The sequence below is a fragment of the Mytilus edulis genome, chromosome 7, assembly GCF_963676685.1.
Source record: "Mytilus edulis chromosome 7, xbMytEdul2.2, whole genome shotgun sequence".
NCBI classification, from domain to species: Eukaryota; Metazoa; Mollusca; class Bivalvia; order Mytilida; family Mytilidae; genus Mytilus; species Mytilus edulis.
Window position 1 is genome coordinate 44,046,702 of NC_092350.1, and position 23,989 is coordinate 44,070,690.

At 31.1% G+C, this 23,989-nt stretch overlaps 1 protein-coding gene across 1 annotated transcript in view; it reads left to right on the top strand.

Annotated features, from left to right (window-relative positions):
- Nucleotides 1-21,513, top strand: part of LOC139481549 (leucine-rich repeat-containing G-protein coupled receptor 5-like) — a 66,415-nt gene extending 44,902 nt beyond the window's left edge. The window contains exons 4-20 of the mRNA XM_071264966.1: nt 724-795; nt 1,148-1,291; nt 2,077-2,148; nt 2,924-2,995; nt 4,183-4,251; nt 4,791-4,934; nt 5,575-5,715; nt 6,371-6,436; nt 7,517-7,660; nt 9,388-9,459; nt 10,781-10,958; nt 11,361-11,457; nt 13,536-13,700; nt 14,413-14,640; nt 15,331-15,510; nt 16,446-16,571; nt 19,753-21,513. Of these exons, the coding sequence (XP_071121067.1) occupies nt 724-795; nt 1,148-1,291; nt 2,077-2,148; nt 2,924-2,995; nt 4,183-4,251; nt 4,791-4,934; nt 5,575-5,715; nt 6,371-6,436; nt 7,517-7,660; nt 9,388-9,459; nt 10,781-10,958; nt 11,361-11,457; nt 13,536-13,700; nt 14,413-14,640; nt 15,331-15,510; nt 16,446-16,571; nt 19,753-21,410 (3,628 nt within the window). The 3' untranslated portion in view covers nt 21,411-21,513. The remainder of the gene's footprint in view (nt 1-723; nt 796-1,147; nt 1,292-2,076; nt 2,149-2,923; nt 2,996-4,182; nt 4,252-4,790; nt 4,935-5,574; nt 5,716-6,370; nt 6,437-7,516; nt 7,661-9,387; nt 9,460-10,780; nt 10,959-11,360; nt 11,458-13,535; nt 13,701-14,412; nt 14,641-15,330; nt 15,511-16,445; nt 16,572-19,752) is intronic.
- Nucleotides 21,514-23,989: the final 2,476 nt, after the last annotated feature.

A 23,989-nucleotide genomic window follows, 5' to 3' on the forward strand; every position in this document is an offset into this window, starting at 1 on the left:
GGTATTTTGGCAAAGTCAATCATACAACTTTTGCATATATCCTTAAGATCAAACAGAACGAATTTGCCTCAACTTTTGCGATAAATGCAACCATAAATTGAAGATGCATACCACTATATGCCGACTTCTTGTACAGACTAAACACCAAATTTCAACTTACTATGAGCAACACGATAGTTGTCCTATGTCAAGAAGGATGTAATTACCATTTTTGAGCACCTTGCATAACATATGTTTTTTCATCTCTGTTTAGTCTTAATTTCAAATTTATATAGTGTTTTTTTTATTTAGATCGTTGTTTATTTTTTCGTTGTAGTTATCATGGAATTATATCCCCGTCTCCATTTTTATATGCATAAAACTTGTTATTTTCAACATGGTCATTTGATTAAGAAAACATAAGAAATTGATATACTATAGTTCTGTACCAAATACCAAACACATTTTTAGCCAACCATAAAGCAAACGTGCATTGTAATAATTGTTTCGTGCCTTCAAAGTTGCTGTTAAAGATCAATAAATATGATTTCATGTAAATGTAATATTCTTATATGAAAATTGATTTACATGTCGTTTATTTTTACCAAGGGTAAAGACTAAGTTTTACATTTATCTTATTAGCACAATAATGTTGCAGCAGCAATAAAATATGAAAATAGAACTAGGACGGGGTGTCGTCAAATAACCTATTAATATTGTATAAATATATTCTTGCTTTTGTAGAAACCTTCAACATAATTCATTCAGAAAAGTTCCCGCAACTTCATTTCAAAACCTTTCGTATCTCAGAGAACTGTAAGTACTTTCATATTCAAAGCATAAAATGTAATATCGGAAAATAAAGAATGTCTTTCGGTTTTTCTTTACCTCGTATTGTTTAAAATGCATATGCATATTCAATAGATATATTTCATATTCTTATACAAACCAAACAACGAAGTGTGGCTATATGGCTTCGTATAATTCGTTTTTTATCAGAAAGAAAAAAAGAAGAAAAAAGAAATATAAAAAAAAAACGTTGGAAATTTTATTTTAAGATATGACTTTTGCCTTATATTTAGACAGTGTATACATGGTATGTATATTAAGAAATTAATAACCATTGATAAACACAAACAGTCGCTTTATTTATGTTTTGTATTTTCAGGGATCTTGATGCCAATTATATAGAAGATGTCCCAGACGAAGCTTTTAAGCGTTGTATGAGCTTACAGTTGCTTCAATTAGACGCTAATCAATTAAACAGAGTTCCAACAAAGGCATTACAGTATTTAAAATCCCTCCATGCTTTGTAAGTTTTAAATATAAGATATTACAATTATAATTATATTTACGTAAATCATGGTATGGATTATTTTGTGCAATACGTAACGGAATAAGTAATTAATCTTACGTTGCGATCGATCAAAATTTAACAGCTTTTTTCTAAGATACCATAAAATTAAGAATGAAAATGGTGAATGTGTCAAAGAGACAACAACCCGACCAAAGAGTAAAAACAAACGAAGGCCACCAATGGGCCTTCAACACAGCCAGGAAATCCCACACAAGGAGGCGGACTTTTGTTGGTCCTAAATGATCGTTAAACTTTGCAAATGTGAAGTACAGATTTTTCTGGCGATTTATGAAAGCTTTAACACGAAAGACTATGTGGAATGTAAAGTTTTTAAATTTATTAATTTCATTCAGACATTGCTTACCTTAGACATTAAATTTATCACTGGTACTACAAAAAAAAAATTTAAGGGCTTTTTGGCATTTTCTTCACTACTTGGAAGTGAGAACTAATTCAGAAATCAGAAATATCAAGTTTTAAGGAACACATGTCAAGTTTGAACTACACAATGTCAACTCAGAACCGAGAAATGTCAACTTCAAACTTAGAAATGTCAACTTGAAACTGAGAAATTTCAACTTGAAACTGAGAAATTTCAACTTGAAACTGAGAAATCCAACTTGGTAGTGAGTCATTTCATCACCAGAAACTCATCTCCGTCTTTAGTACGTTGGCCACATGGAACACTGCTATTGTCAATCAACTAGTTGTAGTATGATGTTTTTTCATTGTATTTGCAGAGACCTTTCAGTGAATAAATTAACGAACATTCCAGATTATGCATTCAGCAACTTAACCAATTTGATTGAATTGTAAGTATCATTAATTGATGATCAAAACAAATTGGGTTAAATCAAATTTGAAAGGCTGTTTCTTATATGTATGCATACGTGACGTAAATATTAAAATACAGTTCATTGTTCTTCCAAAGTCACCAAACTTGGGATATTGCAATAATTTACCACATATATAACATCATATCTCGAAAATAATATCTTTTGAAATTTTGTATGTAATAAAGAAAGAGAAGCCTTTATTTTATCATTTGAACAATTTGCTTGTCGAACCCTGCACTCGTAGATGATATTTCCTTGGGCTAAATGTAATTGGATTCCAAACAATTATAGATTTGTCAACATTGACCAACATCTCAAAACAATACAGATTGTGGTAAGAGTTGACAATTATATCGTTTTTATTTCAGTCATATTTGGCCCTAGGAGATAATTGTCCGAAATGTAGTGAAAATGTTTATTAGAAATAGAAAAAAATATAGAAAGAAAAGATATGTTATTAAATTAGGATCAACTAAATAAGATACTTCAAATGTGTTAATACTATTGCTAGCTTCTAATTAATTGTTTAAGCAAAAAAAGAAATTGGCAAACTTAATAGAATAAATCTAGTATGAAAATAAATTCATTGAAAAAATATCGGTTAAGCTGTCATTAATCATTACTAAAGCGCAAATTCATGATTTATACTGTATTGTGACGTGACTTTCTCTAATTACTCTTGCTGTTTCATACATAACATCACTTTCTTCAATATAATTGGATTTAATCAATCAGTCTATATTGTTTTTAGAATACTTCACGAGAACAAAATAGAAGAAATCAGTGACCACGCATTTGAAGGATTGACTTCCTTGTCGCGATTGTAAGTATATACATGTCAAAGAAACTCCAAAAACAAGACTCATTAGGGATAAAACTAGATGAAAAGTAAACACAAACAACAAAATACAACAAACAAAACATGGTCCCTTATAACCTGACTTAGTAAAGATAAACAACCTTAATTATATGATAAAGTTGCACTTAGTAATAAAAAAACAAGGAATTAATAGTTCATTTTCAAAAGTACTGATTTTAAAATGTGTACAAGATATATGCTTATCTCTTTTATTGACAGCTGTCTATTGAACAACATAGAGTACATTCTTCAAAATCCAGAGTGTTATGTATTTTTATTTGTTCAGTAAAAATACATATTTGTTTAATACATTCTCTGAAATTCCTTTCAACGTACTTTGTAGTAGAAAGGGAGCTTTAAATAAAGGACATTTAAAAATAAGGACAAACAATACAAGAGATTGAAGGGGAAAACGATAAAAACAGTTGTCAAAAAACACCACACATAACAATACAGATTGAAGGGAAAACACGATAAAAACAATTGTCAAAAAAACACTACACATAACAATACAGATTGTTGAGGATGAACATTTAAATGCATGGATGAATCTTAGGTCACGTACTTGAGTTTCCTGTTTCATGAAACTAATGGCAATCGCCATATTGACAAGTTTATAATAATCTTCTTTTAACTTTTTTGTTGGTAGACATTCGTCATAAACGGGAAAAAAACGAGCATGAAAAATAGAACAAAACAATAGTCAGACCAGCAAATATCAAATGTGCAAAAGATGTCATTAATATTGTTTATAATGAATATAAATAAGAAAAAGTATTTTAAACATTGTTTTGCAATATTGAGTACAATTATCAAATATATATACATTTATAAGTGAGATGTTTAGCTAGCTATAAAACCAGGTTCAATCCACCATTTTCTACATTTGAAAATGCCTGTACCAAGTCAGGAATATGACAGTTCTTGTCCATTCGTTTTTGATGCGTTTTGTTATTTGATTTTGCCATGTGATTATGGACTTTCCCAATTGATCTTCCTCTAAGTTCAGTATTTTTGTGATTTCACTTTTCAGTACAATTATCAAATAAATATACATTTTATATATGACAAATGTGGATTTGTTATATTAATGATAAAAACAACAAAGACTAATATAACATACAATGTTTTAGTTTCAAATTCTATTTCAGAGAACTGCCAATGAATGACCTGCGCAAAATACCAGCTGCCTTTATATCTCTTAAAGATTTAGAAAAATTGTAAGTAGAAAGATTGTACTGACACTGGCTGGTAACATGTATAGATTTTTAAGACGTGATGAAAGTTTTAAAAATATTTATGTTTGAATAACTGTTCCGATTATTTTTTTTTGGAGTAGTTGTGTTTGTATTTGTGTTTGTGGTCTATTTTTCCCCTTTCAAATACATTTTGTAGGGGAGGGGGATTAATGCATTAGAATTTCCGGCATGTTTGTCAAGAGCGAGCAACATGAAATTAATGAAATACATGTCATGTGGATCACATTTATTTTTGAATTTTACCATTTCAGTTATGCATGCAGTATTTCCTCGTTTCTTCTTTGATTTTTGGATTAATACAAATTTACAATGTAATGCAGGTTAGTTATTACAAATTTTCAGTAATAATAGATACACATCTAATGAATATGCTTCATTTTTTCCGTACCAGAAAGATTCCAACTGCTTGTTTTTGTATAGATAAATCCCAATGCCATTAGTATTCAAACCATGTTTCATGCACCATAAAATTCTTTAATCAGTTTAAAATATAATTTCAGGTCTTTAGAGGATAACAGAATTGACTTTATACCGGATAATAGTTTTGCTGGTAATAAGAAATTGGAAATTCTTAAATTGCGACGAAATCCTATCAGATCGTTCGGAACTAAAGCTTTTAAAGAACTTCCGAATTTAAAGGAATTGTGAGTAAATAATCTTAACTGACATTAGTACTTAACTTGATTTCCTTTTCCTTTCAATTCACGTAAGAGTTCATATAGCGTAAAACAGCGAATGATGAATGTCTTCTGGAAACCGGAAGAACAGAGTAGTATAGATGTTCTTGATGGGCTTTCAAAAATAGAAAATAATAGGTACATGCTACCAAAAGTGTAAAAACAATAAATATTAGACAAAACTGGGCAAGAAAAAATATTAAAAAAAGAGAATAATGGGAGCTAAATATGCAGAATAGAGAAAAATGGACAATATCTATAAACAAAAGAGAAACATGGCTAAATAAGACTTGTAATAAATATGAAATTGAATGACCCAGTATCCAAACCCTCTAACATCGGAAACATTTCACATGTTTCCTTCGAAGTGTCCAGAATATAATGTTTTGTGTGTTAAAATCGTCATCTATGTATATGTAACCTACTAGAAAAAAACTGAGTAAAAATCCATGTATTTGTTTTAAATTTCACTTTATTGGTTTAATGGCTAATGAATAGTTTGGCATACCCCTAAATATGTATGATAACTATTATAATTGTTCATATTCTTTTATGGTTTTACTTTGTTTTGCTTAAATCAAAACAGTATGATATATGTCATTAACAGGATTATTTCGGAAGCCAGAGATATGACAGAGTTTCCAGATTTATCGGGGAGTGTTAGTTTGAGAGAATTACAGTTCGACAGAAGCAGTATATCAAAAATTCCTGATAAGTTTTGTGAAATGGTACCTGCTATTCAAAGGCTGTAAGTATTTTGCTCGTTACATTACTAAAACCTAAATGATATGTCGTATAATTAAAGATGTTTATAAAACAACAACGTTGTTTTAAAAGCAGAATAGATAAATAGTCTAAGATCTCTCGGCTTCTTCAAAATGTAAATGAAAATATAATCTAACATCAGATGCATGCCCTGTATTTTTTGTTATGTCAATACAGCAGCTATAACTTGCTTCCAGAAATATTCCAGGTTTATTATAATAATTAATCTAGTAAAGTCCAATTACTGCAAACACGTGTCATTCCAAGAACTAGGTACTTTAAATCAATTAAAAAGTAACATAATTACAACAATTTACGTAATAACAACTACATCAAGGTTATATTACGTCATAACCTACAAAGTAAATTAAAATATCACTTTGATATGTCATTGCTGCCGAAGCGCTTTTCTGGATCTTCCGCTTTTCATCAAGAACACGCAAACTAAAACATTTGAAAGCAAAGAGTGTATAAATAAATATCCACAATACATGACGAGGAGCAATAGAGTAATACAAAGAATAACAAAACTCATCTATCAAGGTCAACTTTGTCTTAGTGCGTTGGAACCTTAGTTTCGTATTAATTACTTAATTCAAAGTATCTCTGCATTGCATTTACTACATTTTTTTTTACAGCGATCTACATACCAATAAGTTAACAGAGTTGCCTGTTTTAAGTGGATGTTTAAATCTTAAGTTGTTGTAAGTAGACAGTTTTATCTCATAAGTAATGTGCTATTGGTTTTTTTTTATGAAACATTTTAAATGAATATTTATAATGAAAATATACAAAAGTGTATACTTCATTCAAATTTCATTAAAGTAAAAAAATTAAAAGTCAAAGACCTTTAACGATCAACATACATCAACAAGAACAGTTGTATGTAGGGCACAAAGCTCCAATTCGTCCCTTGTTAAGTAAATCAAATTGAATAGATTTGATATCTGAAAGACAATAACAATCAAAACCAAGGAGTAAAAAAAAGACTCACAAAACTAAAGGACATTTACATCAACAGTTATAATAATAAATAAGAAACAACGCGAACGCCACTAAAAACCGCGAGTGAAATCATGTGCTCCGGAAGGGTAAGCATTTCTTGCACCGTATACGGCACCGTCGTGTTATTTCTTTGTTCAGTTCGGTAATGATACTGAAAATGATAGAGAACTTTATAATATGACAAAAGATAGTTGTTTACTATAATCGAAGTTAACTTATACAGTGCTTCGACATGTAGGTACAGTGTAACGACAGGGATTGTCTCGCTGCGTTGAAGACCAACTAATGGCCTTCAGCTGATGTCTGCTCTTTTGTTGGGGTTTTGTCTATTTGGCATATTCTCCATTTCCATTCTCAATTTTATTGCATACTAGTATTTTACGATTGTCTCCATGTTTTTGAAATTGACGCATGACGGGTTAAAGTGTATAGCAGATCATTGTCCTATTCAATGCGATTGGAGATATTGAGGTTCTGAGTGTTCCTCTCAAATACCTTTGAGTTTGTACTTCGATTTATGATATTAAGAGTTCCATAGGCATAATCACCTTTAAGTAAAATATGCAAACGAAAAAATTATGTAAGCTCAGTTTTTTATGAGATGAACTTACCATTTCAATAAAACTTATTTATACGATCATTCAAAGAGGAATTATCAAGTCCTCTGCCTATTAAATTTAATAATGTATTCCCTTGATAGGCGGACTTACGTACATGGTAAAAACAATGACTATGCTTTAGATCTATAATAACATTAATTATTGTCTTTTGATTTGTAGAAATATTGGAGAAAATGAAATAACGTCACTCCAAGACAGAATATTTGTGAATAATTCAAACCTACGAGATTTGATATTATCACATAATTGTATTGAATCTATTGGAGAAAAGTCCTTTGTTGGTCTGGCTAATTTACAGTATTTGTAAGTGTTTTTTATGTAAATGTAAATTACGATAGTTATACCATTTTTATTTTTCCCTATGGTAAAAAGAGTTGTTTGTGAAGAATTTTACTGTCGTCTTTTAGACACGTAAAAAAATTATTTTTTTAGGACAGTAAAGAGGTCAATGATAATTCTGACAAATACAGTTTTATGAACAAATGTGACAACCCTATTTTTTCTTGAAATAAAGTAATCGTGTTTGTTTATTAGTAACATTTATATATAAAAATAATAAATCTGATTATGGTATCTTTGCGAAATATTTTTTGTATAAATTTGAAATTTCTTACATTATGATAATAATCATTAAAAAGGCATGAGACAATACTTTGCCTGAGAAAATACATATAGTTTATATTTATAAGCAACCACTTTAGACCACTGAACGGTTTTGAACAATGAGGAACACTTAATATGCTGAACAGTAAATTATAATCGCTTTGACCTGACAAAATGTAAAACAATTTAAACGGAAATATCTACGGCATGATTTATGACAAAAGGAATAACGTAAAACCAACATGACAGACAGCAACTAACGAGTATATCATCTGATGGGCGATTCATCATTATCCCAAAACTTTCTTTCAAATCACAGATCATGGAATAATTATTGAGTCGGATCACATGTAATCTTTTATTATGTATTTGCCAATCATTCCATAGTATGTTTGTCTTAATTTTAAGTACATGTATCTACAAATTTATAAGGTCAAATCTATGCTGACTTGAAAACTGTTTAATTGTAATCTCCATTTTTGTCCGTAGAAAATGTAAATCCCTTACTCCCAATTATATTTTTTATAAACAAAAATTGTCAAAAAACATTTAAAACGACGATGATAATGGATTATTTCAATGCAAAAAAAATGAAAGTTTATTAGGACTAATATGCCATCATCTTCACAGGAATTATCAATAGAGAAATAAGAAGATGTTGTATGACGACAACGCGACAACTAGCCTCCAAAGTTCAAATCATGTGGTGTTACAGAACAGAATAAGTCTGTTAGAAAAGAAGCTATTTGAAATGATTTCATTGGCTCTAATCTTATGGAATATATTCGAAAACTCTTTGATACCCGATTAGTATGAAATTCCAAAAACAACCTATAAATTAGGCTATCCATTTCAAATATCATTTGCCTCACATCATTATCTAGCATTACATATATCTTACAATTTTTTTTACTTTTTAACGGCAATGTCTTAGAATAAGTCCATTACAAGGCGTACAAAATATTTCAAAATATAATTCATTGGAGACACAAAGTATCACAAATTTTGTCAAAAATATAATCAACAATTTTTTTAATAGGATTTCTTTGTCAGTCGAATTGATATAAGCTATTATTATCTAATTCAACCGTATTGGGAATATATAAAAAAAAAAAGATGTGGTATGATTGCCAATGAAACAACTATCCACAAAAGACCAAAATGACACAGACATTAACAATTATAGGTCACCGTACGGCCTTCAACAATGAGCAAAGCCAATAGTCTTTATCTACGACTGATAAACTATAATTATTTTATAATATTAATCTCATACATAATTGAGAAATTCTGCAATAAACTAAGATAAAGGATTCAGATGTAAAGCATTTGATAAATTTCATTCGTAGTGCAAATCTGCCATTTATAACAATTGTATCGGTTATTTCTTCTTGCATTGCGTATTTGCATTTTCAATGTTATTTCAGAGATTTATCACACAACCAGATTGCATATATACACGATAAAGCTTTCTCTCCACTGGAGAACCTGGATGACTTGTAAGTACAACATACAGTGGCGGATCCAGGGGGGGGGGGGGGGTTCCGAGGGTTGGAACCCCACCTTTTTTTTGGCCGATCAATGCATTTGAATGGAAGCATTTTAGCTTTTTCTATGTCTATATCAATGTGGTTACATTGAATTTCAATTGCATTTCCCGTTTCGCGAATACTGTGAAATTTCTGTATAATTTATAATGAAAGCTCTTTCATATATGGTGCACATAGATCATGTTAACTTTACCTCGCAAATTTTTTTTTTAGTCCCTTCTTTTAGTAGTAATGAAACAAAGTACAGTTTGGGCTGTGTATTAAAGGGAAAAAAACATACTCATTATGTCCTCTTAATTTTTATTTTTGGCGAGAGAGGGTAGGTTATTTTGTTGTGTCGTTAGGTTGTTGTCTAATATGTTATTTGTAAGTATTCCGTGTCTCATTTAATTATATTCATGAAAATCCAGCAACTGCGCATGCAATATTACAAATTGATTACCGCTGCTATCTTATTTAGAGTTATACTGAAACACAATTTAAATGAAGCCATTTCAAAAAAAATAAGTTTTATCGAATTAATATGGATAAAACGTGTCCTTGGCCTTTCTCAGTTAAAGCTTTTAGTGTTATAAATGTAACGACATTTGCACAGCTTCAAAGCCATAATGTTTTCCAATAAAAGATGCATTAACAAATTTCAAAGCAATAATGTTTTCCAATAAAAGATTCATTAACAAATTTCCTATGGCGGATATACCAATTATTAGAATTCACAAAGAGCTTGAAGATGATTTCTTTCATTTTTAAAAAAGGATTTCGTTTCCAATAAGGAATCCGATGTCAAACTATTAATGCTTAGTCGGTTGGTTACTTTAAGTTTGTAATTATCATAGTATCATAATGTTGTGTGATGTAAAGTTGCATTACTACTTCATGTTAGGCTGAAGGATGGAAACTGTTAAATTGAATAAACCCGCTGCATTCATATTTGCACCTATCCTAAGTCAGGAACCTGTTGTTCAGCGGTTGTCGTTTGTTAATGTGGTTCATAAGTGTTTCCCGTTCCTCGTTTTGTTTTATAGATTGGACTGTTTGCCTTTACTGTGTGGATTGTTTTACAATAGTCATTTGGGAGCCTTTTACAGCTTGTTGTTTGGTGTTAAAGCCCCGTGTCGAAGGCCGTACTTTGACCTGTGTTTACTGTTTACACATTGTGACTTTAGTGGACTCATACCACATCTTCTTTTTTCTATTGACATATATGATAAAAATAGAACTCAATATACTATATATGGTAATTCAATTTTGTATTTATTTTAATTTGAAGAAATCTGTCTGAAAACCAGTTTCCAAGTTTACCAATGGATGGACTACAAAACCTTCAACAGTTAAAGACATTCCATAACGAAGAACTCAGAGATCCAATCCCTGCAAAAGAATTACCAAAGATTAAAACACTCGTGTTGTCCTATGCTTACCATTGTTGTGATTTTCTAAACCCGGCGGTAAGTTGAAAACAGGGGAAAAAACTTCGGAATTCTAACCTTGCAAAAACAATATAATTCATAAGGTCATTAAGCCTGGTAACTATTGAATTGTCCATGTAGTTCAGTTAAATGAAAATAGAAACTATATGTTGACTTCATGGTTTTTGTTTTTGTCATTGGGTTGCTGTCCCTTTAAATTATATTCTACATATTCATTTAGTCGAACTATTCCTGAACTGCCATCAAGAGTATACAGAAATTCATTTGTAGTAAAAAAAAAAGACACACATATACTAATTGTCTTAGAAATAAAAAAAAAATAAAAAAAAGGATAGGACGATAAATGATAAAACATCTTTATATGCAAACTATTATAATACCTTGACAATTTTTCTATTTTTAACTTTTCTTTATTTCCAGGCGAATGGTGAATTAAAATTAGAAGAGCATACTAACTGGTTATTCCCAAATACATCTGAGCCTCGGATTGGCAACGGAACAAATTTAAATCATCCATGTAAGACAATTTATATCAAGTTTGTTTTTCAAACGATTTGTTTTACAATAGATCGAAAGTCTTATAGTTATATGACATTAGACGTGTGTTATATCATATAGTGTGTGCATACACGAACATGTGCAATGCAGTGTAGTGACATTAAAGTTGACATTGGTATTTATAGATATAGGAAGATGTGGTGTGAGTGCCAATCAGACGACTCCCCATCCAAATAACAATTTTTTTTTAAAGTAAACCAGTATAGGTCAATGTACGACCTTCAACACGGAGCCTAAGCTCACACCGAAGAACAAGCTATAAAGGGCCCCAAAATTACTAGTGTAAAACCATTCAAACGGCAGTGGCGTAGCTAGGTCATTTTTACTTGTACGCCCGAACCTGGGTGAAGGTCTATGGGACCGAACCAGGCCAATGCATCTGCTGATAGTGGGTTCAACGGGGCGAAGTCCAAATAATTGTATCGAGTTATCGAGAATGAGATATGATTCATGCCATTAATAAAACTCAACAATAGCATCATACTTTAGAATCTAAATTTATGGTTGATTTGTTATGTTTAATTTATTCATTGTGCTAATTTGGAACATAATGATCAGAGAGAAAATGTCCAAACCAAGTGAATTACTCTGAAATATGATCTAAATTTATGGTTTATTTGTTATGTTTAATTTATTCATTGTGCTAATTTGGAACATAATGGTCAGAGAGAAAATGTCCAAACCAAGTGAATTACTCTGAAATATGTTTCAAAGGAGCCGTGTGGGGTTAAGCATTTAATTGACAAAAAAATACATCGTTAATGAATATGAAATAATTAATTTTCAGAAATGTTCAGGTACAATATTAAAATTCGTAAAGAGGTCTGTGGTAACCTGGGTGCTGTTCTCAGGCGAAGCTATCTTAGGATTAGGACTTTTCCTAAGACCATCTTATAATACTTTGTTGTCCCAAATCGGGTTCTCGAAGCTCTCTTAACTTAAGATATATCGCACTTTTCGTCCGAACTTTATGATACCTAATCATCCTATCTTCATCCTATCTTTAGGACACGTCTTAGATAATAATTTGTAAACACATGCTTTGTTTACTTAATACGATACCCTTCTGAATCTTCACTTTACTTTAAACAAATCATACATTTTCTTTAGACTATTTTCTCGATCTGGAATATAAACGTTTGCCCAATGTTCATGAGAACCTATGGAGGTTCGTAAGTTATTATGGAAAGAAATTCCCAGCCTTGTCAGTATACATTTGTAGAACTGAAAAGCGAACATAAAATACTTTCACAGTTTTTTCCTTAGACATTAATGATAAAAAAAGCTTCTTCCGAAGTTTCATAAAATTCGATGTAAATTCTTTAACCCCAAACTGTAGATATTTTATAAAAAAAATTAATCCATATACTGAACCTAAATATTGACGCCATTTGACGAAATTTTGGAGCGCTAGGTCTCGTTTTCGCGACATAAATGCAAAACCACATATTAAATCTCATCAGATAATTAATTGCTTTGAACAAAAGAAAGTTCGCAGACTTTTACAGAAAATAAACAAATATATGATATGATAATATTTGGTTTAAAATAGAACTTCGTCCCTTTTATTCCCAATTGAAGAAATAAGTAAAAGGCTTATGTGCATTTGACCAGTTCTTTTTATTTTTAGATTGATTTGTTTTTTTATCGAAATTCAAGTGTACGCCCGGGCGTTTTGACGTAAACGTAGCTACGCGCCTGAACGGGAATATATGCGTTTTTACATTCTTTTTCATTCTGTATAATGTTGTTCCGGTCTCGTTTGGGTATGAATGTTTTCGGAAAGATATAAGATAGTCAAGATCAAATGATATCTATAATAATACACAGGTGTAGTTAACTGCGTTTTTTTCTTTTTGAACTTTAATTGAACTCAAAAACTAACTGCTTGTATTTTCGTCAAGGTTGTTATTTGCTTTTAATATAAGATAAATCGTTCTGAGTATAAGTAGATGATATAACTATATAAAAGGATCATTTTACATTTATATAAAGAAAAATCTCTTCTTAGATTTAAAAAAGAATAATATTTTTCAGATGGCACACAGTATGTTTTCCCGTTTAATAATTATCATTATAAACCGATCGAGTACTTCGCAGCACCGGCCGATAAGGATTTCACATTCCCAGATACTCCAGATGTACAATATCCAGAAGAAGAAATATCTGTTAAATCACCAATTCAATGTGAACCTCTGCCAGGTATTACATTTAATATAAAATCAATGAGATGAGGTTTGATTGACAATGACGTAAGTAGTTATAGGTAATTGTAAGGCCTTCAACAATGAGGGCATACCATGGAATACACATATTTACATGTAGCAACATAAAATGGGTCAAACGGGTAGGTACGGTTGTTTATGTATTATATAACCTGCTTTAGCTAATATTTGATCATTTATATAAATCTCGACATATGATATCGGTAGGTAAGAGCATTGTGGCAAGTTATCATATTGGCATTAACTCGGTAGATCAAGGACAATTACTATTGATTACTATTAAGAGCCTTAGCGTAATCAAATATTTTCAAAAATTTCCTTTTACAGGGGTGAAGATCACACCAGAAACTACTAAATTTCTAAACGTAAATACATAAACATATTATTTTAAAATCTTTAATTTATTAATTTTTCCATGCACATATGAATTAACATGATGCAGCATACACTACAATGTAAAGAAATGACAAATAACAAAAAAAAACAATACAAGTTATGCAAGGCTATAATTGAGTTGGTTCATTGATACAACAGCATACATATTATTTACTTTTATCCAAAACCATTTATTGATTTCGAACGCTTATACTTATAGCAGTATTTTGGGAATAAATGTAAAAAAGGAACACTTACAATAAACAATCATGTATTTTCAGCAAGCCTAAATCATGTTTATATTTATATTGTAGGACCTTTCCTTCCCTGTAATGACCTATTTGGTTGGTGGACCCTTCGATGTGGTATATGGATAGTTTTCATGCTGTCTATATTTGGGAACGGCACTGTTTTATTTGTTTCAATAAGTGGTAGATCAACAATGAATGTTCCTAGATTTCTAATTTGTAATTTAGCATTGGCAGACTTTTGTATGGGTGTCTATCTCGGAATTTTGGCTGTAGTGGATGCTTCAACGTTGGGTAAATAAATAATTATAAAGAAAATTACTTAAAATCTAGTTATTAAATGTTTTCTGTTGCTATAGTATAAGTAAATTCATATGTAGCTAATGGCGAACCATGTAACGCCTTGGCACGAAAATTTAAATTTAACGAAACAAGTTTCAATCTACTAGTATCGAATTCAAAATTGAGCAGAATATGTTTGATCACTTACGAACGTTTCATTTATTTAAAATTTAGATAAATTGAATTGTTGTATTTCGACAAATGATGCATACAAAAGTATAGCGAGTTCATGAATGGTTTTTACTATGTTGAACCAAGTTCTAAAAAACGAGGGTTTTGGTGGAGTTTACAAAATAAAAAATAATAGTACAGAATAAGGTATAAAAAAAGAATAGAGAAAAAAGGGCGAAAAAAATATACAAAAAAAACGAAAGGACAATAAAGTTTAAAAAACCCAAACAAAATGGAAAACTAAAGAATAAACACTGACATAATCAAAACATTCAGGATAAAGTAAACTGCTTTGTTTTTTATGGAGATTATATTTCTTAGTTGAACAATTCGGAGAGGCAAAAGTTACAAAAGGGATATTAAAATCATTAATAAGAAATATATACCGACAATGCCATGACAAAATCGAAAATCGACAAAAGCCATCTCATGTGTTCTAATAGCAATTACATGTTTGAAATCCATTTTCAGGAGAATTCAAGAATTATGCAATAGATTGGCAGACTAGTCCTGGTTGTTTAGTTGCAGGTTTTCTTGGCATTGTATCCAGTGAACTTAGTGTTTTCACTCTAATGATCATAACAGTAGAACGGCATTATGCTATTGCAAATGCCATGCAATTCAATAAAAGACTGTCACTGAGAAAAGCAGGTAAGGTTATATTCTCCTCATTTACATATATGTACTGTGAGCATGGTTTATTTTTTAATCTAATAGTCGGATGAATTTAAGAAAGGTATAGCTATAAAGGGGTCTTGATAGGCTTATCAAACATAATAGCTGATAATAGGCAAAACAGATGCAAATTTGGACCTAAAATATGAGATAAAGAATATTTCTGGCCCTTTTATAAATGACCACACAAAATGGTATTTTTCTCATTGTTGAAGGCCGTATGAGTGCCTATAATTACAGATAATATCCTCTTTATTTGAACTTTTGTGAGTAGTTGTCTTATTTACAATCATAACCTATCTTATTTTTTGGATTATTGTATGCCAAAATATAAAGAAAAAAAAACATGTAATAGGCCAAGAAATAAAGAATAGAAAAATGACATAACTAATTTCAAAAATACAGAAATGAACCCAATTACATCAGTCCCTCGTATATACTCATTAAAGCATATGACATGTCCTTATTTGAAGTACTACGTAATTATACACAGAACTAGTACGAAAGGACTTCAAAAACATATTGGTGTTCTCAGAGTTCTCAAAGTGAGATAGCTTTAAGAAGGAGCAAAACTCATACTTCACTGCAAGTTCAATAATTGTAGTCAAGAACAATCAGACAAAACTATAAATTCATACTTGTACTTTCTAAGATGGATACATTTATAGAAAATTATGAAAAGATGTTTTTTTAAGACCTGGCTGTGTAAATTGCAGATAAATTTAAAACATACATTGTAATTACCCTGGTTCGAAATGAAGGATACCCGTGAGAAAAGAAATCAGAAAATCTTGAGTTACTCCCCTTTACAGAAAAATATTGTGAAGGATTATAATAAAAATCCTAAACTAAATTAACAAGTAATAATTGAATAACCAATATATACATAGTGCTTTAAAACTACATTGTAGGTATTATTATGACAGTTGGATGGTTGTTCTGTGGTGGTCTTGCCAGCTTGCCTCTGTTTGACATCAGTAACTATCGAAAATTTGCAATCTGTCTTCCATTCGACATAAATGACAAAGCGTCTTTAGGTAAGCTAAAAAAAAACTTAGGCACCACAATATTCTCATTAATTGTTCGTTTGAATATTATTCAAGATATATAGAGAAAACAACATCTTAAGTAAACATGAACTCACTCCACTGCTCTCGCTGCTCTTTAAAAAATGGCAAATGAAAAGTGCATATTTTATGATAGCTGTGAAATTTCATAGCAGCACACGTGCAATTTAAGTACACTGTATACAATTTGTTTTGCAAGAGGTGAAAAACCTTTTACACTGTTTTACATATATATGGAATTTGATGATACGATTGTGTGTAATTGATGTACAGTTAATTGATTCTATTGGGATTTTTTTCTCCGTACTCATAAGTCTGACTCAATTACGGAGATATAAATTCATCCAATTAACGTCAAATGTGAGAAAACAAATTATCGAGGGAACAATTTTGTTATTTCGGGTCTTTAATCTACAAATGGAATTTCAGTTATACTTAATGATAGAGTACACCACTGCACGTTAACCTACGACTTGCTTATGGTATAAAACCTAATACAGTAATGAAATCTATTTTAAACCAAATCTAAAATATAAACTGCTACCGATATAATTTAAGTCGATGTTGTGACATGAAAACTATTATAAGCGACAACCATTACTTTAAAGGTTCTTGACATTAAAGCAACCATATAATGGTATTGATATATTGAAGGAAATATATGTTTTGGTCTGTAAGCAATATCGAGATTACTAAAACATCGTAAAAACTATTCTGAACGTTGAAATTAAAGCAGAACATCATCTTTTTGGTTGAAAATATCTCCTTTTTAATTATCAATATAATCCAGTAAATAAAGCAATTGAAATCAATTAGTTAGGTCTGTGACAATATAACATTAAACCAAATTAACGTTCTCTACTACATTAGAAGTGTGATTTTCATTTAAATGTGAGTCCCTCTTGTTCAGTTTGTAATTTTTTTTAAATTGACAATATTAGATTATCACGATCTTACAAAACAACATTGACACGTGTTAGCTAAAACAAATGATTGATATATATATTGGCTTTACGTTTAGTTGCAAATATTGCATGTATATACAGGACAACTTTTCTAAGTGAAACAACTCTTTAAAATTAATCTATGGTGATCAATAATTTTAGAGGGGGGAAGAGGGGGCATGGGAATTCGATTTTTTTCTGATTTAGGGGTTGATGGCAAATCTACATTGTCTGTGAATTTTTTTACAAGTTTTCTAAACTCCTGACGATTCAGAGGTTGATATATTGTTATAGACACTCGCTCATTTAGAGAGACTCTAATTATGTTGACCTTTATATATCCTTTTTGTGTTGGGGTGTTGTCGTTTTATCGTAAAATTTACATTTCTGATTTAAAAGAGTATGATGATACCATGGGGAATACACAATTAAAATTCTTTTCAGAATATCAGACAATACCGTACAAACTTGAGGTCAAGTCGTTGCAGTGATAAATATATTTTAAATTGCCTGAAACAGATACTATAACAAATCATACCCTTTTAAAACATTTCGATTTATACTAGTAGACCCCGTACCGAGGAAGCGGCACCTGTATTGTTTTCACGGTCCGTCCGTTTGTCAACAATTTTTGGTTACGCAAATCTCCAAATTAATAGAAAGGAGGCCAATGAAATGTTATACAGTGTCGTTTATCAAAATTGTAGGAAGATGTACATATTAATTTTTGTTGGCTCACCTATTTTTGGAGAAAAAAAATATTTTTCTAAAAAAATTCAATAAACAATTTTAGTTTTAGGATTGCAATAAAAGGTAGCAACAGAATCAATCATTTTTCTCATTGAAAAATGTAAGAGTGGGGATCTACCTGATATCGCCAGTTTTGATAGGTTTTTTGTCAGTTTTTTTTTTAAAACATATATCAATCTTACAGCCTTTAACATTATTCTCATTCTGTCATTGATACATTATATTTTTGTTATTTGATAATGTAAATATAGTCACAGCCATAAATTACAGTTTACAGTCAACTACTGGATATTACTTGAAAATGGCGTGACCTGTACCGGTATTGCTGTTTTATGTGTTTTTGTGCAATTTAACTATCAATTGTTAGCATACTTCCCCGAGAGATTATTCTGTCAGACAAAGTTTATTCATACAGTCGTTTTTAGAAACCAATTAAACAAAATTGTTTCACTTCAAATTATCGAGGAGCTTCTTGAGACTATTTTTCTTGGCAAATTGTTTATTTAAACACTTCTTCGTTTTTTTCTGGCAAATATTCAATAGGACTTTGCTTGGTTGATTGTTGCATTATTAACGTCCTGTGGTAATTATTTCATGTACGTTTTTTCCGACAATGAATCACTTTGCGTTTTGTTGCTTTAAGAAATGTTTCACTTTTCTTGAACCCAAGATATCGTTCATAACACCTATTTTTTTGTTACATACAAGATACGGTATGATACAGCTACCTTCAGACTAATGAATTCAAAACACAAAAATTACATCCTTCTGATGTCCATCACATTGAAGTCTGTCAGATATGATATACGTAAAGTATTTATGTTATTGGAATTTGTCAAACTCATCTGCCTTACGTCTTCAAACTTTCAAATTCATTTTTAGATTTGCTATCTAAAAAATTTGAATATATTAGGTTATACATACAATCACATTTTGCTACATTATTTTTTAAAGATGATAATTTCTTAAAGTCAGGCCTCAGTTGATATTCAATAATTTTTAAACATGTATAAAAAAAAAAGAAGATGCGGTATGATTGTCAAGGAGACAACGCTCCACAAGAGACCAAAATTAACACAAAAATTAACAACTATAGGTCACCGTACGGCCTTCAATGTGTTCTATTTGATATATACTATAACGTCAGTAGTTATTATTATACACTTTATAAAAAGTATTCATATTGTTTTATAGTTTTCATTTTATCAGTCAAAATTAGCATGATAATGTGAGACAATTTCATGGCCAAGCAACGATTTTATCATACATGTTCTTTTAGATAATAACCCCTCTTGTCTAACATTACGAAAGATGATTTGTGTTATCTATTTATTCCGTTTTGAATTTGCTTCTTTCAACAATTATAATGAATAAAACTATGTAATTATGCGTAATTTGTTTTCATTATTGAAATTTTTTATATGATAAATTTCTGTTCTTATTTGATTTTTTTTTAGGATTTGTTTGTTTCATCATGCTGTTTAATGCTACATCCTTCATTGTCATTGGTGGATGTTATGTCAGAATGTACGTGTATATAATGAAATCCCAAGCATGGAATTCTAAAGACTTTAGGGTAGCAAAACGAATGGCTGTTTTAGTTGTCACCGACTTTCTTTGTTGGGCACCGATCATATTCTTTTCTGTTTCTGCTGCGTTCGGAACACCATTGGTAGGACTCAATGAAGCAAAAGTACTTACCATTTTCGTCTTACCTTTAAATAGTTGTGCGAATCCCTTTCTTTATGCAATATTTACAAAACAATTCAAACGTGACTGTGTGAAGTTGTGTAAAAGAATTGAAGAGTCGTCAATTTCAAGAAGTTTCTCAAATTTCAATAGCCTACGTCTTTCATTCGGTATAAATGCGTCTTGTCGAAATTCCGAATTGCATAGTCCATTCCATGAAAAAAGGGGAAGCAGTCGAAGTAATTCGGATAGTTTTGCGAGTAGCTCTGTAGGCGTTCCGAACCAAAACGGAGAAACCGATAACATCAATGGTCAAAAATCGTTTACAATATCAGATAGAGTCTTTCAAAATCTGGAGTTAAAACATGGAGTTGATAGAAACAAACGTAAACCACTTCTTCATCCAAATAATAATTCACAATTTTCATCGGACAAGGAATGTGCATGTCAGAGATGTAAAAAACAAAATACAATTTCTGTTGGGTCCGGAGCAACAGATACTGAAATTGTCATTCATTTAGATAGAAACGGAGAAAAGATTGTTCCGAATGACGGCATACAACAGTTAAATGAAACAAATCCGAATGATGTTGAACTAAGTGACGATAGTGATAACGAGACATCAAAGTCAGACGAAAAGTTATTATTTAAAATCACTGATGAATTATGCGCTGAATGTGGGAATAACCTAAATTCCATGCATTGTAAAAACTATTGTCAAATTGATAGTAAACTGAAAGACATTTCCGTACGACCAAAATCTAATATAGCTATGGTAGGGAAAATGCAGCATACAAAATCTGCACCTTTTGTCCCGTGTCGTTCAAATGAGAATATTTTAAAACTTCCACAGCTTTCAGCTAATAAAGACAAAACATCACATATAAATGAATGGAGAAAGTCGTCGCATTTATCATTCCTTTGGAGAAATTCATTAGATCTAGACACCGGTATGCCAAAATATAAATCAAACAGTTTGGTGGAACTTGCCAGATTACCAAAAACATTTGATAGGTCACCTTCGAAAAGACGTAGTCTTTCCTCGAGGCATGAAGGCTATCTTTTATTCAAAAATTTAAAGAGAGATTCAGCGTATGAAAATGAGGAAGAAATGTTTGAATATGAAGAAAATTTGAAAGATTTTCCAGTACAGTTTTCACAAAATAAATACTCAAATTGTGATTCGGAATATTCACAAATTGCCTTGGAAGAAATAGCTGATCACAATATTCAAAACTCTAAAGTGCCTAAAGTTCAGGAGGCATACAAAGACATAACAGACTTTTCGAACAGTAATGATGATGATGATGTTGCTGAAACACAAATGCTATTAACTGATTCAAATGTGACGAACAATACACTTAACCGAGACATATGTGATAAGGAGAGTGGATTTAGTTCAGACAGCCAACTTCTCAAGTGTTAACCAGTCTTTATTTCCTAGAACGCTCAATTTTAACCTGTTTTTTTCTAAATACATTGAATGTATATAACTACCAATATTGACATATATTTTTGTTTCGTTAAAACAGTATTGTTGTTGCCTTGTCTGCCTAACTGTGTCCCAACGTCGAAATATACATGTAAACTCCCTTAAAAAAAATCTAAAAAAACGTACACAAAAAGCTCAAGTAAGTCCACAAAATACTGTATGTAGAAATCTGGTTACTAAACAACACGAATCCCATCGAATACCAGAGGTGATCTCATGCTCTGGAATAAAAAGTAATCGTGCTCTACATGTACCTTAAGTTATTACTTGACCCCAAACATCTTTGGCTAATTGTGTTTTTGATGACTGTTCATATGTAGACGAAACCGCGCGTCTGGTGTACTAAATTATAATCCTGGTACCTTTGATAACTATTTACACCACTGGGTCGATGCCACTGCTGGTGGACGTTTCGTCCCAGAGTGTATCACCAGCCCAGTAGTCAACACTTCGGTGTTGACATGAATATCAATGATGTGGTCATTTTTATGAATTTCCTGTTTACAAAACTTTGAAATTTTCGAAGAACCAAGAATTTTCGTATCCAAGGCATAGATTACCTTAGCCGTATTTGGCACAACTTTTTTGGAATTTTGGATCCTCAATGCTCTTCGACTTTGTACTTGTTTGGCTTTGTAAATATTTTGATATGAGCGTCACTGATGAGTCTTATGTAGACGAAACCGCGCGTCTGGCGTACTAAATTATAATTCTGGTACCTCTGGCGTACTAAATTATAATTCTGGTACCTTTGATAACTATTTACACCACTGGGTCGATGCCACTGCTGGTGGACGTTTCGTCCCAGAGGGTATCACCAGCCCAGTAGTAAACACTTCGGTGTTGACATGAATATCAATGATGTGGTCATTTTTATGAATTTCCTGTTTACAAAACTTTGAAATTTTCGAAGAACCAAGAATTTTCGTATCCCAGGCATAGATTACCTTAGCCGTATTTGGCACAACTTTTTTGGAATTTTGGATCCTCAATGCTCTTCAACTTTGTTCTTGTTTGGCTTTGTAAATATTTTGATATGAGCGTCACTGATGAGTCTTATGTAGACGAAACCGCGCGTCTGGCGTACTAAATTATAATCCTGGTACCTTTGATAACTATATATTCATTCAATGTTTATTACACAGGCGGAAACCCGGTTGAAATAGAACAAAATAATCGAAGCTCGTTATTAGAGAAGGCGATAAATGCTTACTGAAATGTTTACTATGGTAACAAAAATTTTAAAAATTAATAGAAACAAATAAAATGACAATTTTTTGCTCAATTACGAAGTGTTTTATTTTAAAAACACAATTTTCATAAGTTTTTAATTTACCTATTAGATAGTTAAGCAGAACAATAGATATCAAGTCGACGACATGGGTATCTGTCAAGTTGGATGAAGAAAATGCATAAAAATGGATAACAATTGTATCGAAAAGAGAAAATCGAGTGCACTTTTTTATGTTAGGGCGTGTTCGGATCTAATATTTTGTCTTGGAAACGTAAAAGCAAAAATATTTAATACATCATCTCACTTCAGATTCTATCATTTTTATATATCAAAGCTACAGGTTGACTTTATAGCACAAAATCACAGTACTGAAAGATGAAATATATGGGTCAAGTGAAATACCAATCTGATGAATCACAAAAACAGAGTAGGTGCGTTCGAATAGCTATATGTTTTACTAAAAGTACTTGACGACAGTTTTTTAAGCTGGGTGATGAAAATGCATATCTTCCAAAAAATATATTTGTGTGTGTTAGATAACTAGGGTTTATAGTCTTCATTCACTAAAAAAATCTAGTCTGCCCTTCCACAAAATATTTAATTATAATATTTTTAAATGTTTATGAATTTTCGAAAACTCAACCTGACAACCGATAAGACAATAGTTTTAAGTTGAATCAATGCAGACTAGGTCATTGACTGATGCTCAATAGCTAGTAGATACATTTGTCTTTTAAAATGCAAACTGACATATAAGGATCGTAATGGTGCTATGTGGTGAAATTTATCGGTTTTCAAGAGCAAAATTGGCAGCGCGTCATCCCTACAATGGCCTCCATTTATACGATTGTGAAAATAAACTGACGTAATGGGGAGATAATTTTGAAGAAGTAGAATCCTGACTGTACTATTGTTATTAAAAGATACATTGTCAGTTGAATTTTTTAACACATAGTATTTGCTGAGGCTCATTAAGTGAATATGTTTTTTTTATCGAAATGTGCCGAACTTACAAAACATATAATCAAACGAAATAATAATATTCATTGTTTTGATTATTTTGATTGGAATGTAAACGACATCATCTAGTAATAACCGATTAAATGTTTTTCAATTAATCCAAATAAGAAGTTGTTACCATATATGAAAGTAAAAATGTGGGTTCAACTTTAGCAGAAAATAGAATTCGTTCATGATAAACAAGCCCGATTTAACAAATAAATTGGTGTAATACATTTAGAAAATAACTCAAGTGAACTAAGAATATATAATTTCAACT